The sequence below is a fragment of the Mesoplodon bidens genome (genome assembly GCF_964165515.1).
Source record: "Mesoplodon bidens genome assembly, chromosome: 2".
Lineage (NCBI taxonomy): Eukaryota > Metazoa > Chordata > Mammalia > Artiodactyla > Ziphiidae > Mesoplodon > Mesoplodon bidens.
The window spans coordinates 154,470,802-154,494,573 of record NC_138177.1 but is presented as its reverse complement, the minus strand read 5'-3'; the positions used below and the strand labels follow the sequence as shown (position 1 = coordinate 154,494,573).

Sequence of the window (23,772 nt, the reverse complement as noted above, 5' to 3'; positions counted from 1 at the left end):
GCTAGAAATACCACCTTGAATCACCAGATATAAATCTAGCCCCTAGTCATTTACATCAAATTTTCTCCCCTCTGACTTAAGTGGCCTTACTTTGTGTGGCTTCACCCAGGATACTACTAATGATGATGATGCTGGTGATGATGTTAATGATGACGATACAACTTTTTAAATGCTTACTATAGGCCAAGCACTGTTCTAAGGACCCTACTTAATCCTCATGATAACACTGTGAGATACACAGAATTATTATCCCCATTTGACAGATGAGGAAAGTGAGGCTCAGGAGATTTTTGTAATTTGCCCAAGAGTAAACTGTATGGTAGAGATAGGCTATGAAGCCAGGTGACCTGTCCTTGGAATCTTTGCACTTAATTCTGCTGCTCTGTCTCCCAAGAAGATCAGGGGACCCGGTGGCCTTCCCCAAAGGCCTTCAGGGGAGTACGCTAGGGTATGATGAAGCCCACCAGGCTGGGCATGGTGCCCTGTGAGGGCACAGATAGGTGGAGAGCAACAAGGGGATCTCTGAAATGTATTTGTCCTTGACTGTGAGGCTGGGCTAGATCCAGAAAAGGTCAAGGTTGGCCGCAAGGATAGTACCCCTCAGAGTGGGGGGCTGCCTTTCTGCTCCTAAGGGAGAAGCCCTTGTCCTCACTGCTATCCTAGATGAAAAGAACGTTGCTCTGAAGAATGGGCCCAGGTCTCTGCTCCAGGCTCCTGAGGCTAATGGAGCTGATAAGGTTGCCCTCTGCCCACCTTGGATCGGAGCCTCAGCAAAGCCTCTTGGGCCCCAGGCCTGGTGGTGTGGGGGAAAGGGGGTAGGAACGAGAGTAGCCAAGAGGGCCATGGAGACACGTGGTCAAGACTGTGTGTAGCCAGAGGACAACATCTCTAAGTGACGAGTTTACAGCCAAGCTCATGGTCTGAAAAAGAGGCCTGACTCTGGGTATATAAAACTGGTCGCTGCTTTCCCTCTCTTAGCCTCAGGTTCATCATCTATAAAGTGGGGGTAATAAAAACTACCCTCCCCAGTTATGCTGTGCATAAATGAGATGGTATATACCTAAAGCACTTAGCACAGTGCTTGCCCAGCAATAATTGGGAGCTGTTGTATTAGCAGGGCCCTGATTCGGTCAGTGGTGAATGAGCGTCTCTAGTGATGTGTTATGGGGCTCTGTCTTGACCAGCAGGCTGGATGGTATAGTTGAAGTCGCAAGGAACAGCCTGGATCTAAACTTAGAGAGGGAGAGAAAACAGGGGGCAATAGAACCAGCATTCAAAACAATTTCGACAGGCTGGAATAAGCAAGATGACACTGTTGTTCTGTGAGCTTCAAGAAGGGGGAGACACTACACAAAGCAGAGGATGAGGGAGAGACCTGACTTGACCCCAGCTCCAGTGAAAAGGATCTGAATGATTTAGTTGACCACAACCTGATGGGAACTAATCATGGGAGAGAAAGGCTCCAAAGCCCAGCAGTCTTAGGCTGCATTAACAATGTGTGGTGTCCAGACTGCGGAAAATAATAGGCCTATTGTGCTGGCTTGGTCAGGCCATATCTGGAATCTTATACTGCTATGCTGGCAGACTGGAATCGGGCCAGGAGGGGGGACCAGCCCAGCCTCGGCTCCCAGGCGCTTGTGCTAAGTACTTCCCCTGCATTTTCTTGTTTCATATCCAAAACAGCTCTATTAGGTAGTCACTTAATATCTCCACCTTATACACAGGGAAGTTAACTGAGTTGCCCAGGATCAACCACACAGCTAGTAAATGGAGGAGCCTGGGGCTTTTCTGAATGGGCTACCCTTGTGCTTGTACCTGAGGGAGGCTGAGCAGGCATCACTGAACAGGCATCATCTGAGTCAGGCCCCGCTAGTCAATGGGGATATGGCCGTGAAAAAGATGTGGTTCCTACCTTCCCAGAGCTCACGGTTTGGCAGGGGTCTAAATCACTTGTGTGGTAGTGTGATCCCATCGGACTGAGGATGTTAGGGCTGGAAGGGATCGTACAGTCACCTCAGCCAACTCAAGCCCAGAGAGGGGAAGAGACAGAACAGTGTCACACAGCTCATGGCAGGACCGGGGGGGGGGGCCAGTTCAGGCCCTTTTCACAGTATTCAGCTGCCTCATCTTGGCTCTCTTAGGCTCAGCAGTGGCCAAGATCTGTGTGCCAAGATGGGGATCTGCTAGGGCAGATGAGGAAGCTTGGTGTGGCCATCCTGGGGCAGCCAGACCTCATCTCTCCTGCTGGCAATCAGATTTTATGAAAGAAAAAAGGAAACTGACACTGAGCAACCACAGGCACAGGAGTGAGTAGCCTTTGAGCATCCCAGCAACCACTTCACTAGTCAGTGCAAACTAGGCCCCTCCCAGCCTCTTGAGTGCCTGGGAAGCCAGGGCTGATGGTGACATAAGGGACCCAGAAGTGGTAGAAGACTGTTTTCTGGCATCTGGGTCTGGCCTCCCATCTTCTTTCTTTTTTATAAATTTATTTATTTTTGGCTGCGTTGGGTCTTTGTTGCCGTATGCGGGCTTTCTCTAGTTGTGGCGAGTGGGGGCCACTCTTAGTTTCAGTGCATGGGCTCTAGGCACACGGGCTTCAGTAGTTGTGGCACGCGGGCTCAGTAGTGGTGGCTCGAGGGCTCTAGAGCGCAGACTCAGCAGTTGTGGTGCACAGGCTTAGTTGCTCCACGGCATGTGGCATCTTCCCCGAGCAGGGATCGAACCTGTGTCCCCTGCATTGGCAGGCGGATTCTTAACCACTGTGCCACCAGGGAAGTCCCCCATCTTCTTTCAAGGACCAGATTATTCAGCACTCTTTCAAACCTTTCCTTGATTGTTTCAACCCAGAGCTTTGTATCTCCCAGGGCTTCTTTTTGGCCGTGCCACGCAGCTTGTGGGATCCCAGTTCCCTGACCAGGGATCCAGGGATTGAATTCTGGTCCTCGGCAGTGAAGGCACGGAGTCCCAATCACTGGACCGCCGGGGAATTTCCTATCCCAGGCCTTCTTCTTGGGGAGACAGGTTTAGCCTTCTCATAATTTTTGCTGAGAGGGATAGCGCAGGGCTATGGAAAGGGAAGGATGTGAAATGGGGCAAAACCTTATAGGCCTGGCTCTGCCACATGAGAGCTGTTTCATTTCTCTTTGTTTTCCTTCCCTCAGCTGTAAAATGGGGATAATAATAGCACCACCCTCCCACGGTGGTTACTCTCCGTAAAATGCCGCTGTTATCATCATTGTGTGCTAATGGCCGTGGTCCCCACTCCTCTCCACAACTTAGGAGCTTCTTGCCGGCAGCGACTGCGACTGCGACTGCGTTGCCTCGTCTTTCTCCCCCATCGCGAGGGCCCCACAGATGCCAATGTCGGGAAGAAGAAATGGTCCGTCTTGGGGGAGGGGAGAGGGGCGTCGGTTAGGAAAGTGTCAGCGCTATATGCTCCAGGTTTGGAGCAGAGGGAGACTCGAACTGACTCCAGACGTTAAAGGGGGCAGTAGGTTTCCAAGCCCCTGCCTTTCCTAGGCCTGGGGGTCGGAAGTCTTGGGGTGTAGATCTCACTCAGGTAGAACTCACTCTGGGGGACCTCGGGCAGGTCACTTTTAGCCTTGGACCTCAGTTCCTCGTGCTTGTCAAGTGGGTCTCCGGCTTTAACCCCGGGGTTGCGCGGAGACGCGCAGCCGGATGCGGATGCGGGTTCCAGGCTGGAGAACGTGGCTTGGTGGCACAAGCTGCAGAGGGGTTTGGGCCGGCGGGAGGACCGACGGGCTCCAGGATTGGCTGGCGGCGGTGTAGCAGAGCTCCAGGATTGGCCAGTTAGAGAGGGCAGGGCCCAACCTTTTAAGAGGCGCGTGGGGAGTGCAGTGAGCGAGTCAGCGGCGTTCGTAGCGGCGGCGGCGGCTACAACTACAACGCGAGCTCGGGCGGAGCGGAGGCCCGCGGAGCAGAGGAACATCGCGGAGCAGAGGAACAACCCGGCCTCCCGCTCCGGGGCGGCGTGGCCCGCGGCTCATGGCCAAAGGAGAGGGCGCCGAGAGCGGCTCCGCCGCGGGGCTGCTGCCCACGGGCATCCTCCAAGCCGGTGAACGCCCGGTCCAGGTGAAGGTGAGGGCCGGGCACCCCGGGTGGAGGGTCAAGGGTGGGCGGCAGGCTGAGGTGGGGGCGTCACGGGATAAACCTGGTTCTGGGACACCTTGGGCTAAGCCGGGAACAGGAGGACCCAGAGGCAGGAGAGGGCCCTGGGGTGCCCTGGAGGCAGGGAGTGATGGAGGTTTGTAGGCGCCGGCCCCCTTTTGCCCACTCCCCACTCTGGGTGTCTTTGGGGAGCGGCCCCACCGGCGGCTCCACTTGGTGCCCGGCTCCGCTCTGCCTAGTCGGTTTCCGTTCCTCTGTGACCAGCCGCTTAATTTTGCTGCCCTAGACGCCAGAGAGACCCCAGAAATCTGGGAAACCCACCTTGGTCCCAAATCTCTCATCCCCCTGCTCTCCACCCCCACATGCTACGCCTGCTTCTCAACTCCGCTGTGAGGGCCGCTCAAGTTCATTCATAAGAGCAAGGGCTCTGCTCTTAAAGGATCCGCATTCCGCAGGCGTTTGTGTGAGTGTAGGTGTCGGCCCGCGCGCGGCGCTTTGCGCGTCTTGACCTTCGGCCCCATTCCCAGCTCTCTAGACATAATGAAGGACCCAATGACATCAGGCGGCCCCAGGGAGGGATCCCAGGCAAAAGATATCCGCCTAGGAGGTGACTGCCTTTTCGTTTTAATTTTATTAACCGATCCTTGGAAGAAGCCTGGGTAAGCAATTATGCTGCTCCCATGTATGAGTAACCTACTTTCCCTGGGCAACCTTAACCTCCCTAGTGCCCCACCCAGAGAGGGTCCAGCCCTGCACCTAGAGGCCTTTCCTCCCCTCTCCAAGATCCCCTGGGAACTGGGGGAGGGGGACAGGGAGAGAGGGAGGGTAGGACAGTTCCTGGGTTTGCCTGAAGGTCTGGCTGCCTCCAGGGGCCAGGGAGGCTCTGGGACAGATGGAAGGAACAGCTGGGCCTAGAGCCAGCTGGGCTGGGCCCTTAGGGATCTCTAGAGCCCTTACCCAGTAGGCAGGTTCACTAGCCTCTGAACCAGGGCAGAAGCCAGGGCTGGGCTTAGGCAGCTCTTGGCGGCAAGAGGATTTTCAGGTTGTGGCAGCTGGTGCCAGGTGGGGACAGGTCCATTGCTGGAACGTGCTCCCCCTCCAACTTGGAAAGAAACAGAACTGAGGCCTTGGGGGGAGTCACTAAGTGAAGACGAGCTGATAAGGATCTGGGTTTGGGGTGGGGTGGCTTAGGGGCTACTTCCTCAGTATGGATTCCCCTTTTCCAGATTTTTAAGAACAGAGAATACCTTTCATTTCTTGTGGGAAGTGAGCTCTCCCTGGGTGGGAATAGGGCAAGGCAGACTTGTTCCTCCTGGCAGAGTTCCAGAGTTTCCTGTCTCTGGAAACTTCTAGGATGAAGGCCAGGATCGTGGATCTCTTTTCATTCTTTCCTCTTCTTCCCAGAAGGAGTCGAAGAAGAAAAACCAGTTGTCCATTTGCAACAAACTTTGCTATGCAGTTGGGGGGGCCCCCTACCAGGTGACGGGTTGTGCCCTGGGGTTCTTCCTGCAGATCTACCTGTTGGATGTAGCTCAGGTGAGTGAGCTGAGCCCGCTAGGGCTCCTCCATCACCCCAAGGTGGGAGAGACTACGGACTCCGGGGTAGGGTCAGTTTCCCCATCTGTGAAATGGGACTGGGAATCCCTACTCTCCTGCCTCTCAGAGTCACAGCGGATGAGAAATAAGAAGGCTGTGGAGAGTATCAGAAGGGGAGTCTCTGCCCCAGGAGTCTTAGCTGGCAAGGTCAGCTCCTTCCTCCTTGCCTGGCAAGAGCAACAGAGCCTGGAGGGGTAGGTGGTGGTGTGATAGAATGGAGCCTGCTGTGACATTCTTAGAAGAGACTGGCACACAATGCCCCCAGCTGGACAGCAGTAGCTGGCTTGGCTCAGGGGTTGGTGACTTTGCAAGCAAGGCATCTTGTATTCACTTAATAGATGGGGAACCCTAAGCCCCAGAAAGGACAAATGACTTCATTTCAGCAGCTAGTTTTTGAGCAACTCCCACGGACCAGGCCCTAAATGGGGTGCAAATACAGGGAACCTGCTGTCAAAATGTAAAAAGTTAGAAAAGTCAGACTGGGGAAACTGCAGTGTGGGAGAGGCCTCTCCAGCTTCCTGGAGTGATAGTAATAGTAGAGCCTTGATGGATGAGGAAGAGTCCAGAGAAACTGTCTATTTAGGCCCTAGAAGCTTTGGGGGGAGGGGGATAGCTTGAATGGGTAGTGATAGTAACAGTCTATTTTTTCTATTGATTCCTTTTTCCACATCCAAGATAGAGCTTGACCCTGTAAGATAGGGATCATAACCCCATTATACAGATGGGGAAATTGAGGGCCACTGCGGTGACCCAGCAAATGCTATTTCTGATATCAGGTGGTTGGGGCTTGTGAGAGGGAGGCAAGGAACTGAATTCTGGATTCATTCTAATTGATGGGAGTGTTTTCAAGGGCAGTGGAGGGGAGGACATAGGGGGAAATATCTGGGAAAGTTTCCAAGGAGACACACAGTGCTACTTCTATTGGGAAACTTGTTGTCATTATTAACAAGGCAAGTGATGATGCTTAAGGCCTGGGTGGGAGCAGTACAGGGTCCTAATGGCCAGGCTGAAGTGGGGAGGGAGCCCTGCTTTTGCCCATCGGTGAGGGTGGATGTTGCCCATCAGTTGAAGGATGAGGAAGTCATCTTTTGCCTGTTCCCCATCCCAGGTGGATCCTTTCTCTGCTTCCATCATCCTGTTTGTGGGCCGAGCTTGGGATGCCATCACAGACCCCCTGGTGGGCTTCTGCATTAGCAAATCCCCCTGGACCCGCCTGGGCCGCCTCATGCCCTGGTGAGTAGAAAATGCTCCTTCTGAGGTGGTAGAAAGCGGGGCTTCTGACATGTCTGCTACCCCATGGTCCTTCCACATGGTTTGTCACAGGCTGGGGGGTGAGGAGAAGGAATGATGCAAAAACCCCAGCAAGGCCTCAGCTGCCCCAGGCACGGGCACTGGAACTCCTGCCAGTTCATACCCAGGCTGGTCGAATTGCTAGACTGAGCAGCTTCCCCTGGCCCAGGCCCCATTCCTCCCCAAGGTCCTTTTCCCTTCCATGAAGCTGGAATTCTAACTTCTCCCGCTCCATCACTTCCCATAATCATTGAAAGGTTACACTCTGCAGCCAGCCTGCCTCAGTTTGAATACCAACTTCACCACTTAGAGCTGTACGTCCTTGGGCAAGACATTTAACATCTCAGCCTCAAGTTTCTTCATCTGCCAAGTGGGGATAATGATTATGCCTGTCTCACAGGGTTGTGGTGAGAATTAAAATTTTTAATACGTAACGTGCTTAGAACCATTTCTGGCACTTATTAAGTAACGTATAACTTGGCACCCCTGCAGAGTGGCTCCTGGTGGAGGGGTAAGCGTGGAAGGTAAAACCCAGAAGGGACAGCATAATCTCTGGCTCCTTGGACCGTGAGAACTACCTTTTCCTTTGACACAGAGCCTACACGCCTCAGCCTCAGGCTTTGAGGCAAGGCTGGGGGTGGTGGTGCTACAGATCAGATGGCAAAGGCAGGCGCAAGGGACAGGCTGACAGGCCAGAGCTCTGGTTCTCTCCAGGACATCCTGCTTGGTGGTTGGGGGGCAGGGGCGGGACATGCCCCTTTCATCTCTAGCCCATCCAGGCTCGAGTGGACGCCTTCCTGCCCCAGGGGCGCCCGTACCTGGTCTCCGGCCTTCAAGGCCTTCAAAGCTCTTCCCACAGTCCCTGCCCCCCAGCACAGCTTCCTTTCCCACGAGGTCCCCCTCCCACTGAAATCCCGCCAGCCCCTGGCAAAGGCCCAGCTTGGGGCCTTTGATCCAAGCTTCAGGGCCAGTGGGCAGGAGAGTCTGTCTTACCTGCACAGGCTGCTGGGGCTCCCGGTGAGCCAGCCCCTGAGACTGGGCCTTGTACCCGCCTCCCTGGCAGCCGCTCGGGGCGGGGCTGTGCTGCCACATCTCCTCATGAGACACAGCCAATGGCAGGCGGCTGCCCCGGCCAGCCTGAAGCAGCAGCAGCAGCAGCAGCAGCAGCAGCAGCAGCAGCCCGGCTTACTCCCAGTCACATTTGGTTCCACAGCCCCGGCTGCTTGGATGGAGTGTTTGGTGAAGGCTGCCAGAGGAGCCCTGGTTCCCTGAGGATTTGGGAGGGGTGGGGTAGAGCAAGGGGGTGGAGAGCAGAGGAAACCCTCCCCTTGGGAGGTGAGATCTGAGGACGTCTCGCCCACGCAGGCACGCGCGGCAGCCAGCTTGATGAAGTAGCTGAGGGCCCTTCAGGCTGGTTTGTGATTCAGCACGTGGCCTCAGCTGTCGGGGTGGGAACTCCTGGCGATAGCTCTGAGAGGTACCCCCACCCCTGTCTGAGCACCTGCTGAGCGCTGCTGTGTAATGTACATGACCCTCCTCTTCATCCACCCCCGTCAGGACCTGGGACCTGGCACCCCTTCTCCTTTCAGTGTAGAAAGAGGCTGGGCCTTCTAGGGCTCCTGAGCCCTGGGGCCCCCTCTCCTCCCAGGCCTCAGAGCAGCCCCTGCCCTCAGCCAGCATTTAAATCCTCCGTTTCAGACGAGGAAGACTCTGACAACACTTTCCTGGAGTTCCTGGCCACCCATTGAGAGGCAGAGTGTCAGCAGGGTCACATGGGAGATGCAGCAGGGATGGATCTGAGGTCTGATTCCCAGCCCAGTGCTCTCGGCAGCTCCCTGAAGTTTCCCGCTGAGCTTTCCTGGTGGGATAATCACAGCCAACACTTGCTGTGTCCCAAGAACTGTTCTACATTTTAACATCAACTTAAGTCTCAAAACTACTTCAACCCTGTGAAATAGAGCCGAAGTCCTTACAGTGGCCTATTGGGTCCTACGTGACCTGGCATCCCATTTCCTGTCCAACCTCATTTCCTAATTCCATCTCCCATGTTCACGCCACTCTCTCTGGCCCCGTGGCCTCCTTCCTACTCCCCAGGCCTGCTGGGGCACATTTCCCACCTGAGCACTGTTGCCCCGCGAGCTCTGCCAGGCCAACTCCCTCCTCTCATTCGAGGCGTGGCACAGAGGTCACCTTCTCAGCGAGGGCTACCTTGGCCACCTGGTTGTGAATTGTACCCACATACTCCTAATCCCCTTTAGCCTGCTTTCCTTCTTTTTTCTACAGCGCTTAATCACCGTCTACTATGTTATGTAGCTTTTCTGGTGTGTGGTAGAATACACTATTTAAAAATTTTTTAATTTACCATTTTAGCCATTTTCAAGTGTACAATTCAGTGGCATTAAGTATAGTCACATTGTTGTGCGACCACCTCCAGAACTTGTTCCAAGCTGAAACTCTGTACCCGTTAAACACTAACAAACATCCCATTCCTTGCTCCCCTCCAGCCCCTGGCAACCAACTACTTTCTGTCTGTGAATTTGACACATCTAAGTGGGATCATGCCAGATTTGTCTTTCTGTGTCAGGCTTATTTCACTTAGCATAAGGTCTTCAAGTTTTATGTTGTAAGTATGCAAGTATCAGAATTTCATTCCTTTTTAAGGCTGGATAGTATATATCTTATGTTTATTTTTTGTTTGCCAACTAGAATGTAAATTCCACAAGGGCAATGACTTGTCTGTTTTGCTTACTGATACGTCCCAAGTCATTAGAATAGTGCTCAGCACAGAGTTGGCACTCGAATATTTCTTGAGTAAGCGTTGAAGGTAAGGTAGGTGCTATTACTATTATCATTTTACAGATGTGAAAATGAACCTCAAAAGTTAAATAACTTGCCCAAGACCAAGTTATTTATAGTTACTGGTAGAGCCAGAACTGGATCCTGGAAGTGTGGCTCCAAAGGCCTTTTCACCATGGTTCTCTGCTGCCTTCCTATACTGGTGCCGTGAAGTTGGACCATCCTGAGATCTAACTAGGATGGTGTGGGACTCACATGGGGGGAGGCACTGGGCCCAGTCCTCCCCTCTGGCTGCTCCAGAAGGAACACCTTCACCTGGAGTTGGCCTCCCCGACTCCTGTGTATGCACACATGGGTGGGATCCCACTGGGACTTCTCCTCCCCTGCTGCCTCCCTGCCCCACCCTCTGAGGTCTTGGCCTGCATTCTCAGCCCCTCAGCCCATAGAAAGCCCCTGTCTTTGGAGCCTTCACACCTGGGGAGAGGCAGGCAAGACCCAGGAGGGTCTGACCTCATACCCCGTGCTCAGGATTGTAGGCTGGGGGCCCTGCCTCAGTGTGCCCTTCTGGGCTGGCCCATCAGTCCCTTCCCAGAGACCCTGGGGCGGGTGCATCCAGGGGGAGGAATTTCCTTCCTGCCGGGCAGCCTGTGAGGCTGCAGAGCAGTCCAGCCTGGGCCCTGATCCTGCCTCCACTCAAACCCTCCCCTTCCTCAGGATCATCTTCTCCACGCCCCTGGCCATCATCGCCTACTTCCTCATCTGGTTTGTGCCTGACTTCCAACAGGGCCAGACCCTGTGGTACTTGCTTTTCTACTGCCTCTTCGAGACGCTGGTCACGGTGAGTATGGGCAGGGGTGCGGGAAGTCCCTGGGGCCTCCGGGGTTGGTGCCCGAAGCCACATCTGTCTGTCTATCATCTGACTGTCCGAGGGCCTCTCTTCCATGCCAGTGTTTCCACGTTCCCTACTCAGCTCTCACCATGTTCATCAGCACAGAGCAGAGTGAGCGGGATTCTGCCACTGCGTATCGTAAGTCTCCCCAGCCCACTGATCCCACCCACCAGGGACCCAGGGTCCCCCACTCCCTGACCCTCCTACCATGTTTCTTCCCTTGTGGGCCCAGCTCCCTGCTCTTGGGAGTGGGTGTGAAACCATCTTAAAAAGAACTTATTGCTCTGGTGAGACCAGGGAGGTGGAAGGACCAGGGAGAGGTCACATAGCGAGGCCATGAGTTTAGGCCAAGGTGCCATCTACCCCAGTATCCAGTAACCATCCTATCTGGAGCTGCTACTATCACCTGTGGCTAGAGCTGGGCTTATATCCATCTGACCTTCCTCCCTGGGGGCCCACAAGCCGTGCGGCCCCTCAAAAGGACTTGCTTTTTCCTGCTCAGGGATGACCGTGGAGGTATTAGGTACAGTGCTGGGCACAGCAATCCAGGGGCAGATTGTGGGCCAAGCGCATACGCCTTGTGTCCAGGACGCCAATGCTTCTACAGTAGCCTTGGAAGGTGTCAATCGCACGCAGAGCGCCACCTCGCTCAGAGAAACGGTAAGGCCCTGGCAGGGCAGGGGTGGGGGAGATGAGGAATGATGGGGTGATTTTGCCGTTATCGTCAAAATATTAATAATGACTAGTGTTTGTATATGTATATGTTGTATGTTGTACATGTTGGGCATCTGTTATACAAAGTGTTAACATGCCCACTTTGCAGCTAAGGAAACTGAAGCACAGGGAGGCTAAATAATTTGTCCAGGGTAATCGAGCTAGTGAGTTGCAGAAGCTAGATTTGGGGAGATTTGAACTGTGGGCTCTCAGACTCCACAGCCTGGCCTTCTTAACCTTTTGTTCATCTGGACTTGGCCTTGGGAAGCAGCAGCAGGCCCAGGCTGATTTTCCCATTTCACGGATAGAGACAGTGAGGCCCCCAGAGAAGGGACTGATCCAAGGTCATTGAGTAGAGCTGCTGGGAGCTGGGATGAAATCAGACTGACTGTTTCTCTATGTCACCTTTACCCTCTTTACAGCAAAACGCATACCTGCTGGCGGCAGGGGTCATTGCCTCCATCTATGTCATCTGCGCTGTCATCCTGACCCTGGGCGTGCGGGAGCAGAGAGGTGAGGGGTCCTGGGGAGGGGTGCAGGCCCCAGTGTGGGGTGGTTTTGTCCCTTTGCCTGGGCCTCAGGCTTGGGGAGGGGCCTCTGCTCCTGCCTCACTGTCCCCTCTGGCCCCCAGAACCCTACGAGACTCAGCAGGCCAAGCCGATGCCCTTCTTTCGGGGCCTCCGGCTAGTCATGAGCCATGGCCCGTATATCAAGCTTATTGCCGGCTTCCTCTTCACCTCCTTGGCTTTCATGGTGAGTCGGGCCCTGATATGCTCAGCCTGGGCAGGAGGGGGTATGTGGAACAAGGGGCGGGGTAGGCCTCGGACTCAGGATGGGACAAAGCCCGAGGGACAGGTGGAATGGAGGCGGAGTGAGCAGGGGTCCCTGGAGCATGGGGAATGTCATGGAGGCTCAGCCCCGACTACATCACCTGTTTCCTGACCTTTCCTTCCCACCATGCTCTCCTGTCCCTCAGCTGGTGGAGGGGAACTTCGCTCTGTTTTGCACCTACACCTTGGGTTTTCGCAACGAATTCCAGAATCTGCTCCTGGCCATCATGGTGCGTGTGGGGCCCCGAGGGTGGCCGAAGTGGCTTAGGCTGCGAGGTGGTTCTTTGGATAGCCAGAGGACGTTTCCCAGACTGGCCCAAGGTCATGAGGGATGAGGGAGGCTTCTCAGAACATTTGGATCTGATCTACCACTGCTTAGGTAGGACGATGAAAGAAAGAGTTTGGGTACATATATCAAATCTTTATGTTGTACACCTTGAACTAGTACAATGTTATATGTCAATTATATCTCAATTACACTGGGGGAAAAAAAAGAAAGGGTTTGGGGTTAGATGTTTAAGTAGAGAGCATAGCAAAAGCAAAGATGTGGAAGCCAGAACTTCCGGAGCTCTGTGCTGAGAGAAGGCAGGAGATGAGATTGGGACTCGCCCTCAGCTCCCCTGAAGAGCCATCGGGTGCCTGTCCTCAACTGTCCAGATGATGTCATCTGTCTCTTGAGCAGGGCTGGGAGCACCTTTAGAGTCCCGGGAAGAGCAGGGGGGATTCCATGGCTCTAACCCACTTCCCTCTCCTCCCCCTTTGCCCATCCACAGTTCTCGGCCACAGTCACCATCCCCATCTGGCAGTGGTTCCTAACCCGGTTTGGCAAGAAGATGGCTGTGTACATCGGGATCTCAGTGAGTGGGGCTGAAGGACAGGGCCTGGGCTGACTTGGGGGCTACTGATGGGAGCCTCCCAGCTGACTCATATTCCTGTGCCCGCTCCCCTAGTCAGCAGTGCCATTTCTCATCTTGGTGGCCCTCATGGAGAGTAACCTGATTGTCACATACGTGGTAGCTGTGGCAGCTGGCATCAGTGTAGCAGCTGCCTTCTTACTACCCTGGTAAGTATATATAGGCCCAGCTGGGTATGTTTCCCAGCCTCCCACCCCCCCCAGTTCTGAAGCTCCTTAGGGAGAATCCTGTGGGGCTTCTCTCCCTGCAGGCCATTCTGTGGGTCCAGGTTGGGGGTGGGGCAGGTCTTCCCAGTACAGTTGTACAGGTTGTGAACTGCACAACCACATCTAGTCAGGGTGGGAAATGGGGGCTCAGCTCTAGCCTGCACTCTATACTTGCCTAGCTGAGCAACTAGATCTGGGGCTACTTCATCTTGGAGGAAGGGGCCTTCTTTTTTTATTCACATGAAGCTGCCCACTCCTCACTGAATTGTGTGTGAGCTGTGGGACTGCAAACTCTCAGAGGACCACTCTTATTGACACGGACCACATGGGCTAGTGGGGGTGTGGGGTCGCTAGGTGGCAGGGTGCTCACGGCTGCCACCACCGTGTACAGGTCCATGCTGCCTGACGTCATTGATGACTTCCACTTGAAGCAGCCCCATATCCACGGGACCGAGCCCATCTTCTTCTCCTTCTACGTCTTCTTCACCAAGTTTGCCTCCGGAGTCTCCCTGGGCATCTCCACCCTCAGTCTGGAGTGAGTGGGGTGGGGGTCTGGGCAGTGCTGGGCAGGGGTAGGTCCCAGGTGCCCCATCCTCACCACTCCCCTAACCACTGGGTCCCACAGCTTTACTGGGTACCAGACCCGTGGCTGCTCCCAGCCAGCACGTGTCAAGCTCACACTGAAGATGCTGGTGACCATGGCTCCCATAGTCCTCATCCTCATAGGCCTGCTGCTCTTTAAGCTGTACCCCATTGACGAGGAGAAGCGGCGGCAGAACAAGAAGGCCCTGCAGGCTCTGAGGTGAGTGGGGAAGGGACAGGGAGGTGGACGAGGGGACATCATCCAGTCTAACCCCTTGGCTAGTGCCTCCTGGGGCCAAAGCCAGATTTGCCTTCCGCACATCTTCCCTGGACAGCTCCTCCTCTGCCCTTTCCCCCAGCTGATTCATCACCGTGGCAGTTAACATTTCTTGAACACAGGCTGCCTGCCTGTGCTGAGTGGTTTTACATTTATTCATTCAACAAGTACTTAATGGGACGCCTATGTGCCAGGCATTGCTCTAGTGAATGAAACAGATAAATCCCTGCCCTCAAGGAGTTTACATTTTAGAGAATGTACTCATGATCTCCTATGGTCCGTCCAACAACCTTGGGTGTCAGAGATTCCTATGATTCCCACTCTGCAGATGAAGACACTGAGGCTTAACCAGGAAGAGTGACAAGTGATAAGGGGCAGAGCTGGGTTTGAGCCCTGGTGTTCTGACTCCAGAGCCCACACTCTTCACGGCTCTCCTGGTGTGCAGGACCTCAGGTGCGGAGACCAGAGGGCAGGGTGGAGTGAGTTGTGCCAGCTCATCAGCTCGCCCAGGCCAGGGTATGGTACTGGGGCTTCGGGTGCCTTGTGGGCTGCAAGAACAGTGAACAAACCTACCAGCAGTTTCTGGGCTGAGAGTGGGAGTGAGCAAACTATGTCCTGTGATTTAGACCAGCCTGGCAGTGAGCTAAGACCTCAGAGCCAAGATCCTGCGGGGAACAAGCAGGTGGGTAAGGGTGCTTCCTCCAGCCCGTCTCCTTTGGCTTTTGCAGGGAAGAGGCCAGCAGCTCGGGCTGCTCTGACACAGACTCTACAGAACTAGCCAGAATCCTCTAGGGCCTGCTGGGTGGCCCGAAGCCACCATGCACAGGGCCTGGGTCACCAGGCCAGATGAGGAATCTGGGCCTGCTAGGCTGCTCACTGAACAGCTGGTCTCCAGATGCCAGGAAGGGAGCCAAAGACTCAAGAGTGAGCAACTCAGGACGCCTCCTGTGCCCATCGTGAGGCGGGCTGTTCATACAGCCACCAGCGTCCCTCTGCCCACCCCAGGGGCCAAGCCCAGGGGCTGCTACTGTGAATATGCCACAAGGACTGATCGGGCCTAGCCCGGGACACTAATGTAGAAACGTTTTATACAGAGACTAATTAATAACTTAATGACCATGTACATAGCAGTGTGTTTGTATGTATATGTCTGTGAGCTATTAATGTTATTAATTTTCATAAAAGCTGGGAAACGGAGCTGCCTGTTTCCTGTCTTTGTCCTGACACTGAGCCATTCTGTGCCAAGGTGCAGAGAGTGAGAGGGAGCGCTCAGCCGCAGGTGCCCCGGGGGGCGAGAATGTGTGTGGAGGTGTGATAACAGCATCAGCTAACATTTACTAAACACCTGTCTGTACCAGGCCCAGGTGTGGAAGCTTTCCTCTCACTTTGCTGATGTTCTCACTTACTCCTGGGAACCATCCTGCTAGGTCAGGACTGTCCCCATTTTAAAGATGATGAAACTGAGCCCCAGTGTTGAGAAGGACTTGGCTAAACTCACACAGCCAAGAGAGACCTAACTGGAGTAACATCCCAGGTCTTCGAGACTCTAGTACCTTAACCACTACCCACTGCTCCCCTGTGTCTGAGAACAGCCAGTTTGCTCTGCTCAGGCCCGCATGCTCTGCTTCCCACCCTAGGCTTGCCTGAGCATGTGGTGCTGGCTGTGCTGGGGCAGACTCTGTGACTGGGCCCCTGTGGGGTCCCCAGAGACCTGTGATTCTTCCTCCACAACTGATAATGACAGTGTCGGAAGGTGGGAATGTACCCAGCTGGGTGTATGTGTTGGTTGAGGAGAGGGGGTCTCACCACTGGTGGCGGGGAGGAGGATGGTGGGGAAGGCCTACTTTGTAGCATTTGCCTATTTCCAGGCTGTAAATATTCTCACTATAGCCAATTTCAAGTTACCAGCAGTTGTGCTCTCCTGCAAAATTCCTGAAAATTTAATAATTTGCCCTCACAAGCTGGTAGGAACTTGCCTCAGCAAGTCATTGTGTCTTTTTTTGCGGTATGTGGGCCTCTCACTGTTGTGGCCTCTCCCGTTGCGGAGCACAGGCTCCAGACGCGCAGGCTCAGCGGCCATGGCTCATGGGTCTAGCTTCTCCGCAGCATGTAGGATCCTCCCAGACTGGGGAACGAACCCGTGTCCCCTGCATCGGCAGGCGGACTCTCAACCACTGCAACACCAGGGAAGCCCCAAGTCATTGGGTTTTACACACTTAGATGAAACTCCAAAAAATGAGGAAAGCAACACTGGCAAGATCAAGAGGCTACCAATCCAACCTCTTTCTTTTATATAGATGGATAAATGAGGCCCAGAGAAGAGGCATGCTTAGACTATTTAGGCTTGGTTTTTACTTTGGGTTTGGGGCTTTGTTTTTGAGTTGGAGCTCCATTTTTTGGATGAAGTTCTACTCAGCCACTTTATTTATTTATTTTATTTACTTATTTTTGGCTGCATTGGGCCTTCCTTGCTGCGTGCAGGCTTTCTCTAGTTGTGGCGAGCGGGGGCTACTCTTCGTTGCAGTTTGTGGCCTTCTCATTGCGGTGGCTTTTGTCACGGAGCGTAGGCTCTAAGGTGCATGGACTTCAGTAGTTGCAGCACGCGGGCTCAGTAGCTGTGGCGCGCAGGCTCAGTAGTTGCGGAGCACGGGCTTTGTTGCTCTGTGGCATGTGGGATCTTCCCGGACCAGGGCTCAAACCCATGTCCCCTGCACTGGCAGGCAGATTCTTAACCACTGCGCCACCAGGGAAGCCCTCAACCACTTTTTAAAATTTATAAAGAGTTAATAACAGGCACTGTTACACATGCTTAATAAATATCAATTTAATTAGTCCTCATAACTTCCCTCTGAGTGAGGTAGGTACATTTCCATTCAATAGTCTTGCCACCACCAAGCCAGGTCCTGCTGCTGCCTTTGGAGCTGCCCTCAGGGTCAGAGGCTGCTCTGGTCTGACCTCCATAGCTGGAGCGTTCAAGGACTCCAAGATGACATTTGCAGAGGTCCACTCACACCTCCCTTCTCCCTCCACTCTGATCAATAACCACCAAATCCCATCTTTAAAACAGAAATTTCCTAAACCACCCAAGCTTACTTCTTTCCCATCCCTGCAATTACTTCTCAGGTCTTACCTTCTCTCACCTTGGATGATTATACCAGCGTCCTCACTGGCTGACTGACTGATTTGATCTCAAATCAGATTTGATTCCTTCCGCAAGCTATCCAAGATAACCTAGTAGATTTCCTGTTTAGAAACTCCTTGAGTCCCCATTGTCTTCAGGAGGAAATCCAAGACCCCTGCCGACTTCCCCAGCTCTAGATTTAGATGCAGCCCTTTTTGCAGGTCACCTGCCTGGCCCTGGAACACACCTCTGGCGCTTGGTCCCCTTGGCAGACACTGGTCCAGTGTGCCTTGGCTCCAGCATGCCTCTCGAAAGCTACACCTGTCCCTTGCATCTTTGGGGCAGCTCTGGGAATCCATGCCCTCGTCATGGTCGCCCACACGGCGCCCAGGGCCAGGCATGGAGGGGAAGGGTGGGGCGTGTGCAGCTGAATGAATGAGCTAAGACTAGAGAGGGCTTAGTCAGCCAGACCCAACTCCCACTGACCCACTAGGAGGCTTCCCCAGTCTCAGTTTCCCTCCACTGTACCATGGGGATTTGGAATTGAAAACCCTTGCTTCTGTGAGTGGTTCTCCTCAAAGACCCTTTGCTGACTCTTGGGGGTGTGATTTAGGAGGCTGGATAGGTGGGGGAAGTGGGAAAGCGATCTGGGATCCCAGGGACTCCTTGGATCATTGGCTGCTCCAGGTGCCTTCTGGACAGCTCATACCTTCCTGTCCTTTGGGAGACGCTGCCACCTTGACTTCCTCTACGCTTGGATCCAGCAACAAACACTACAACAAACCCTGCCTCTCCCTCTTCACTGTCCTGCTGCCCTCAGCCAGGCAAAGCACATACCCCCCACTCCACCCCTGCTGAGGACCAGATGTGGCTTTGACTCCACCTGCTGGAAGAAAGGGGAAACACCTTTTAACACTGCAAAGGAGGATTTCCAGATCTGTCCTTGACTGGCTCTAGGACCTTGGTTATCCATTTACGCAACAAATATTTATAATGGGCCTACTATGTGTCATGCATCGATTAGGCTCTGAGGACAGAGTGGTGAATAAAACAGAGCTTACATTCTTACTGGGGACCAATGACAAATAAATGGACATGCAAATAAGATAATTTTGGATTGCAATAAGCACCATGAAAGAAATATGCAGGGTGCACTAATAGAGGGAACTGGTATGGAGGTTGTTTTATTTATTTTATCTGGAGGTAATTTTAAATCAGGTGCTCAGGAAAGAATGTTCTGAGAAAGTGATGTTTGAATCAAATCACAAAGGAGAATTAGCCAGACATTTGAAGAGCTTGGGGGAAAGTATTGCAGGTAGAAGCGACAGCTAGCATAAAAACCCAGAGGTAGGAAAGACCCTAGTGTATCTGAAGTACTGAAAGAACACTGTGCAGCCACAGAGTCGTGAAGGAGAGGGTAGATGGTGTGAGGTGGACTTGGAGAGCTATGCGGGAACCAGCTCGCCCAGGGCCTTGCAGCCCGCAGTGAGAGTTTCAGTTCTATTTTGAGAGCAGCCAAAGCCATTGAAGAGGTTTAAAAATTGATTTACATTTCTACAAAATTGATTTACATTTCTAAAAAAGTGTAGGCAGAGGCAGATGGCACAGGGCTTTGTGAACCAAAAGGATTTTTGTCTTTATCCTAAGAGCAGACAGAAGCCATTGACAAGTTTTAAGTAGGGGAACCATATGATGATTAAGAGTTTAGAAAGACTGTATCATCTGCTATGTGGAGAAAGGATTGAAGGAAGTGAAAGTGGAAGCAGGATGACTAATGAAGAGGCTGCTCTTGAAATGTTCCTGGGTAATGAAGAGTACCAGACAGAGGTGGTGGCAGTGGAAATAGAAAGAAGACGGATTTGGCAGCTGTTTGGCCTGTATAATTGACAGAGAAAGGGTGAGAGAGGGAGAGGGAAAGAGAAATGAAGGTGATGTCTAGATTTCTTTTTTTCTTAATAAATTTATTTATTTATTTTTGGCTGCATTGGGTCTTCGTTGCTGTGCGTGGGATGTCTCTAGCTGAGGCGAGGGGTGCTACTCTTCGTTGTGATGAGAGGGCTTCTCATTGTGGTGGCTTCTCTTGTTGCAGAGCATGGACTCTAGGCGTGTGGGCTTCACTAGTTGTGGCACGCAGATTCAGTAGTTGTGGTGCACAGGCTTAGCTGCTCCATGGCATGTGGGATCTTCCTGGACCAGGGCTCGAACCCATGTCCCCTGCACTGGCAGCCAGATTCTTAACCACTGCGCCACCACGGAAGTTCAATGCATAGATTTCTAACTTAGGGAACAGAGAGGGAGCAATAGAGGAGCTCCCTCTGTAATAGAGGGAGCACTGGAGGAGGGCCAAGCTTGGGGGACAAAACAATTCATTTGTCACCTGTTTGTATCATTTTCATATAAAAAAAGGAAGAAATCACACTTAGAAATTCGACTAAATCAGAAACAAAAATATGCACTATGAGCACTATTACTATGTAACCTTTCATTGGAGATATTAGCTAATGCAATTAGATAAAAAAAGAAATAAAATTGGAAAGTAGGTAAAATTATATTTATTTGTCAATGATTGTATTCCAAGAGAACCTAAGTGAATCAACTGAAAAACTGCTCTAAACAAGAAAAGTCCATAAGGATATGGGATATAAAATTAACATACAAAAATCAATACAGAGAGGGAAGATGGCAGAAGCAAGAAGAATTCCAATTCTGCAGCCTGTGGAAGGAAAATGACATTCACAGAAAGAGAGACAAAATGAAAAGGCAGAGGACTTTGTACCAGATGAAGGAACAAGATAAAACCCAAGAAAAACAACTAAATGAAGTGGAGATAGGCAACCTTCCAGAAAAAGAATTCAGAATAATGATAGTGAAGATGATCCAGGACCTTGGAAGAAGAATGGAGGCAAAGATCGAGAAGATGCAAGAAATGTTTAACAAAGACCTGGAAGAATTAAAGAACAAACACCTAGAAGAATTAGAGAACAAACAAACAGAGATGAACAATACAATAACTGAAATGAAAAATACACTAGAAGGAAGCAATAGCAGAATAACTGAGGCAGAAGAACGGATAAGTGACCCAGAAGACAGAATGGTGGAATTCACTGCCACGGAACAGAATAAAGAAAAAAGAATGAAAAGAAATGAAGACAGCCTAAGAGACCCCTGGGACAGCATTAAACACAACAACATTTGCATTATAGGGATCCCAGAAGGAGAAGAGAGAGAGAAAGGACCCGAGAGAACATTTGAAGGGATTATTATCCAAAACTTCCGAAACATGGGAAAGGAAATAGCCACCCAAGTGCAGGAAGTGCAGAGAGTCCCAGGCAGGATAAAACCAAGGAGAAACACTCAGAGACACATAGTAATCAAACTAACAAAAATTAAAGACAAAGAAAAATTATTGAAAGCAACAAGGGAAAAATGACAAATAACATACAAAGGAACTCCCATAAGGTTAACAGCTGATTTCTCAGCAGAAACTCTACAAGCCAGAAGGGAGTGGCACAATATACTTAAAGTGATGAAAGGGAAGACCCTACAACCAAGATTACTCTACCTGGCAAGGATCTCATTCAGATTCAACGGAGAAATCAAAAGCTTTACAAACAAACAAAAGTTAAGAGAATTCAGCACCACCAAACCAGCTCTACAGCAAATGCTAAAGGAACTTCTCTAAGTGGGAAACACAAGAGAAGAAAAGGACGTACACAAACAAACCCATAACAATTAAGAAAATGGTAATAGGAACATACATATCGAGAATTACCTTAAACATGAATGGATTAAATGCTCCAACCAAAAGACACAGGCTCGCTGAATGGATACAAAAGCAGGACCCATATACACGCTGTCTACAAGAGACCCACTTCAGACCTGGGGACACATACAGCCTGAAAGTGAGGGGATGGAAAAAGATATTCCATGCAAATGGAAATCAAAAGAAAGCTGGAGGGGCTTCCCTGGTGGTGCAGTGTTTGAGAGTCCGCCTACCGATACAGGGGACATGCGTTTGTGCCCCGGTCTGGGAAAATCCCACATGCTGCGGGGCGGCTGGACTCGTGAGCTATGGCTGCTGGGCCTGCGTGTCCAGAGCCTGTGCTCCGCAACGGGAGAGGCCACAACAGTGAGAGGCCTGCGAACGGCAAAAAAAAAAAAAAAAAAAAAAAAAAAAAGAAAGCTGGAGCAGCAATACTCATATCAGATAAAATAGACTTTAAAATAAAGAATATGGGCTTCCCTGGTGGCGCAGTGGTTGAGAGTCTGCCTGCCGATACAGGGACGTGGGTTCATGCCCCGGTCCGGGAAGATCCCACATGCTGCGGAGCAGCTGGGCCCGTGAGCTATGGCTGCTGGGCCTGTGCATCCAGAGCCTGTGCTCCGCAATGCGGGGAGGCCACAACGGTGAGAGGCCCGCGTATCGCAAAAATAAATAAATAAATAAATAAAGAATGTTATAAGAGACAAGGAAGGACACTAGATAATGATTAAGGGGTCAATCCAAGAAGAAGATATAACAATTATAAATATATATGCACCCAGCATAGGAACACCTCAATACATAAGGCAACAGCTAACAGCTATAAAAGGGGAAATCGACAGTAACACAATAATAGTGGCAGACTTCAACACCTCACTTACACCAATGGACAAATCACCCAGACAGAAAATTAATAAGGAATCACAAGCTTTAAATGACACAATAGACCAGATAGATTTAATTGATATTTATAGGACATTCCATCCAAAAACAGCAGATTACACTTTCTTCTCAAGTGCACACAGAACATCCTCCAAGATAGATCACATCTTGGGTAGCAAATCAAGCCTCGGTAAATTTAAGAAAATTGAAATCATATCAAGCATCTTTTCTGACCACAATGCTACAAGATTAGAAATCAATTACAGGGAAAAAAACGTAAAAAACATAAACACATGGAGGCTAAACAATAAGTGACCAAATAATCAAGAGATCACTGAAGAAATCAAAGAGGAAATCAGAAATGCCTAGAGACAAATTACAACGAAAACACGACGATCCAAACCCTACGGGATGCAGCAAAAGCAGTTCTAAGAGGGAAGTTTATAGCAATACAAGCCTACCTCAAGAAACAAGAAAAATCTCAAATAAACAATCTAACCTTAAAGGAAGGTTAGAGAAAGAAGAAAAAACAAAACCCAAAGTTTGTAGAAGGAAAGAAATCATAACGATCAGAGCAGAAATAAATGAAATAGAAACAAAGAAAACAATAGCAAAGATCAATAAAACTAAAAGCTGGTTCTTTGAGAAGGTAAACAAAATTGATAAAACTTAGCCAGACTCATCAAGAAAAAGAGGGAGAGGACTCAAATCAATAAAATTAGAAATGAAAAAGGAGAAGTTACAGCAGACACCACAGAAATACAAAGCATCATAAGAGACTACTACAAGCAACTCTATGCCAATAAAATGGACAACCTGGAAGAAATGGACAAATTCTTAGAAATGTATAACCTACCAAGACTGAACCAGGAAGCAATAGAAAATATGAATAGACCAATGACAAGCACTGAAATTGAAACTGTGATTAAAAATCTTCCAACAAACAAAAGTCCAGGACCAGATGGCTTCACAGGTGAATTCTATCAAACATTTAGAGAAGAGCTAACACCCATCCTTCTCAAACTCTTCCCAAAAATTGCAGAGGAAGGAACACTCCCAAACTCATTCTATGAGGCCACCATCACCCTGATACCAAAACCAGACAAAGATACTACAAAAAAAGAAAATTACAGACCAGTATCACGGATGAATAAAGAAGCAAAAATCCTCAACAAAATACTAGCAAACAGAATCCAACAACACATTAAAAAGATCATACACCATGATCAAGTGGGATTTATCCCAGGGATGCTAGGATTCTTCAATATATGCAAATCAGTGTGATATACCATGTTAACAAACTGAAGAATAAAAACCATATGATCATCTCAGTAGATGCAGAAAAAGCTTTTGATAAAATTCAACACCCATTTATGATAAAAACTCTCCAGAAAGTGGACATAGAGGGAACCTATCTCAACATAATAAAGGCCATATATGACAAACCCACAGCAAACATCATTCTCATTGGTGATAAACTGAAAGCATTTCCTCTAAGATCAGGAACAAGACAAGGATGTCCACTCTTAGCACTATTATTCAACATAGTTTTGGAAGTCCTAGCCACAGCAATCAGAGAAGAAAAAGAAATAAAAGGAATCCAAATTGGAAAAGAAGTAAAACTGTCACTGTTTGCAGGTGACATGATACTATACATAGAGAATCCTAAGGATGCCACCAGAAAACTACTAGAGCTAATCAATGAATTTGGTAAAGTCGCAGGATACAAAATTAATGCACAGAAATCTCTTGCATTCCTATACACTAACAACAAAAAATCAGAA

At 50.7% G+C, this 23,772-nt stretch overlaps 1 protein-coding gene across 7 annotated transcripts; it reads left to right on the top strand.

Moving 5' to 3' along the window:
• Window positions 1-3,861: 3,861 nt before the first annotated feature.
• Window positions 3,862-15,419, top strand: MFSD2A (MFSD2 lysolipid transporter A, lysophospholipid). 7 transcript variants are annotated; one of them, XR_014015235.1, is made up of 14 exons: window positions 3,862-4,098; window positions 5,533-5,664; window positions 6,833-6,957; window positions 10,525-10,648; window positions 10,759-10,837; window positions 11,202-11,359; window positions 11,836-11,926; window positions 12,045-12,166; window positions 12,390-12,473; window positions 13,017-13,100; window positions 13,194-13,306; window positions 13,755-13,898; window positions 14,090-14,165; window positions 14,951-15,419. XR_014015235.1 is itself a non-coding variant. In XM_081226631.1 (14 exons), exons 1-14 carry the CDS (start codon window positions 4,006-4,008, stop codon window positions 15,012-15,014), a joined length of 1,581 nt encoding a protein of 526 aa, XP_081082757.1. In that variant the 5' UTR covers window positions 3,862-4,005; the 3' UTR covers window positions 15,015-15,419. The 7 variants fall into 7 exon arrangements, 5 of the variants coding, with proteins under 5 accessions (XP_081082757.1, XP_081082756.1, XP_081082755.1 ...); XR_014015236.1 differs by lacking the exon at window positions 14,951-15,419 and adding an exon at window positions 14,551-14,936; XM_081226631.1 differs by having other exon boundaries at window positions 3,862-4,092; window positions 5,536-5,664; window positions 13,989-14,165.
• The last annotated feature ends 8,353 nt before the right edge of the window (window positions 15,420-23,772 follow it).

Bases quoted from the DNA above. Each gene is read 5' to 3' on its own strand.
- MFSD2A (XM_081226628.1), top strand. From the start codon at position 4,006: ATGGCCAAAGGAGAGGGCGCCGAGAGCGGCTCCGCCGCGGGGCTGCTG. The intron at 11,360-11,835 runs GTAAGGCCCTGG...CCCTCTTTACAG, and splicing joins CCACCTCGCTCAGAGAAACG to CAAAACGCATACCTGCTGGC. The intron at 12,167-12,389 runs GTGAGTCGGGCC...CCTGTCCCTCAG, and splicing joins TCACCTCCTTGGCTTTCATG to CTGGTGGAGGGGAACTTCGC.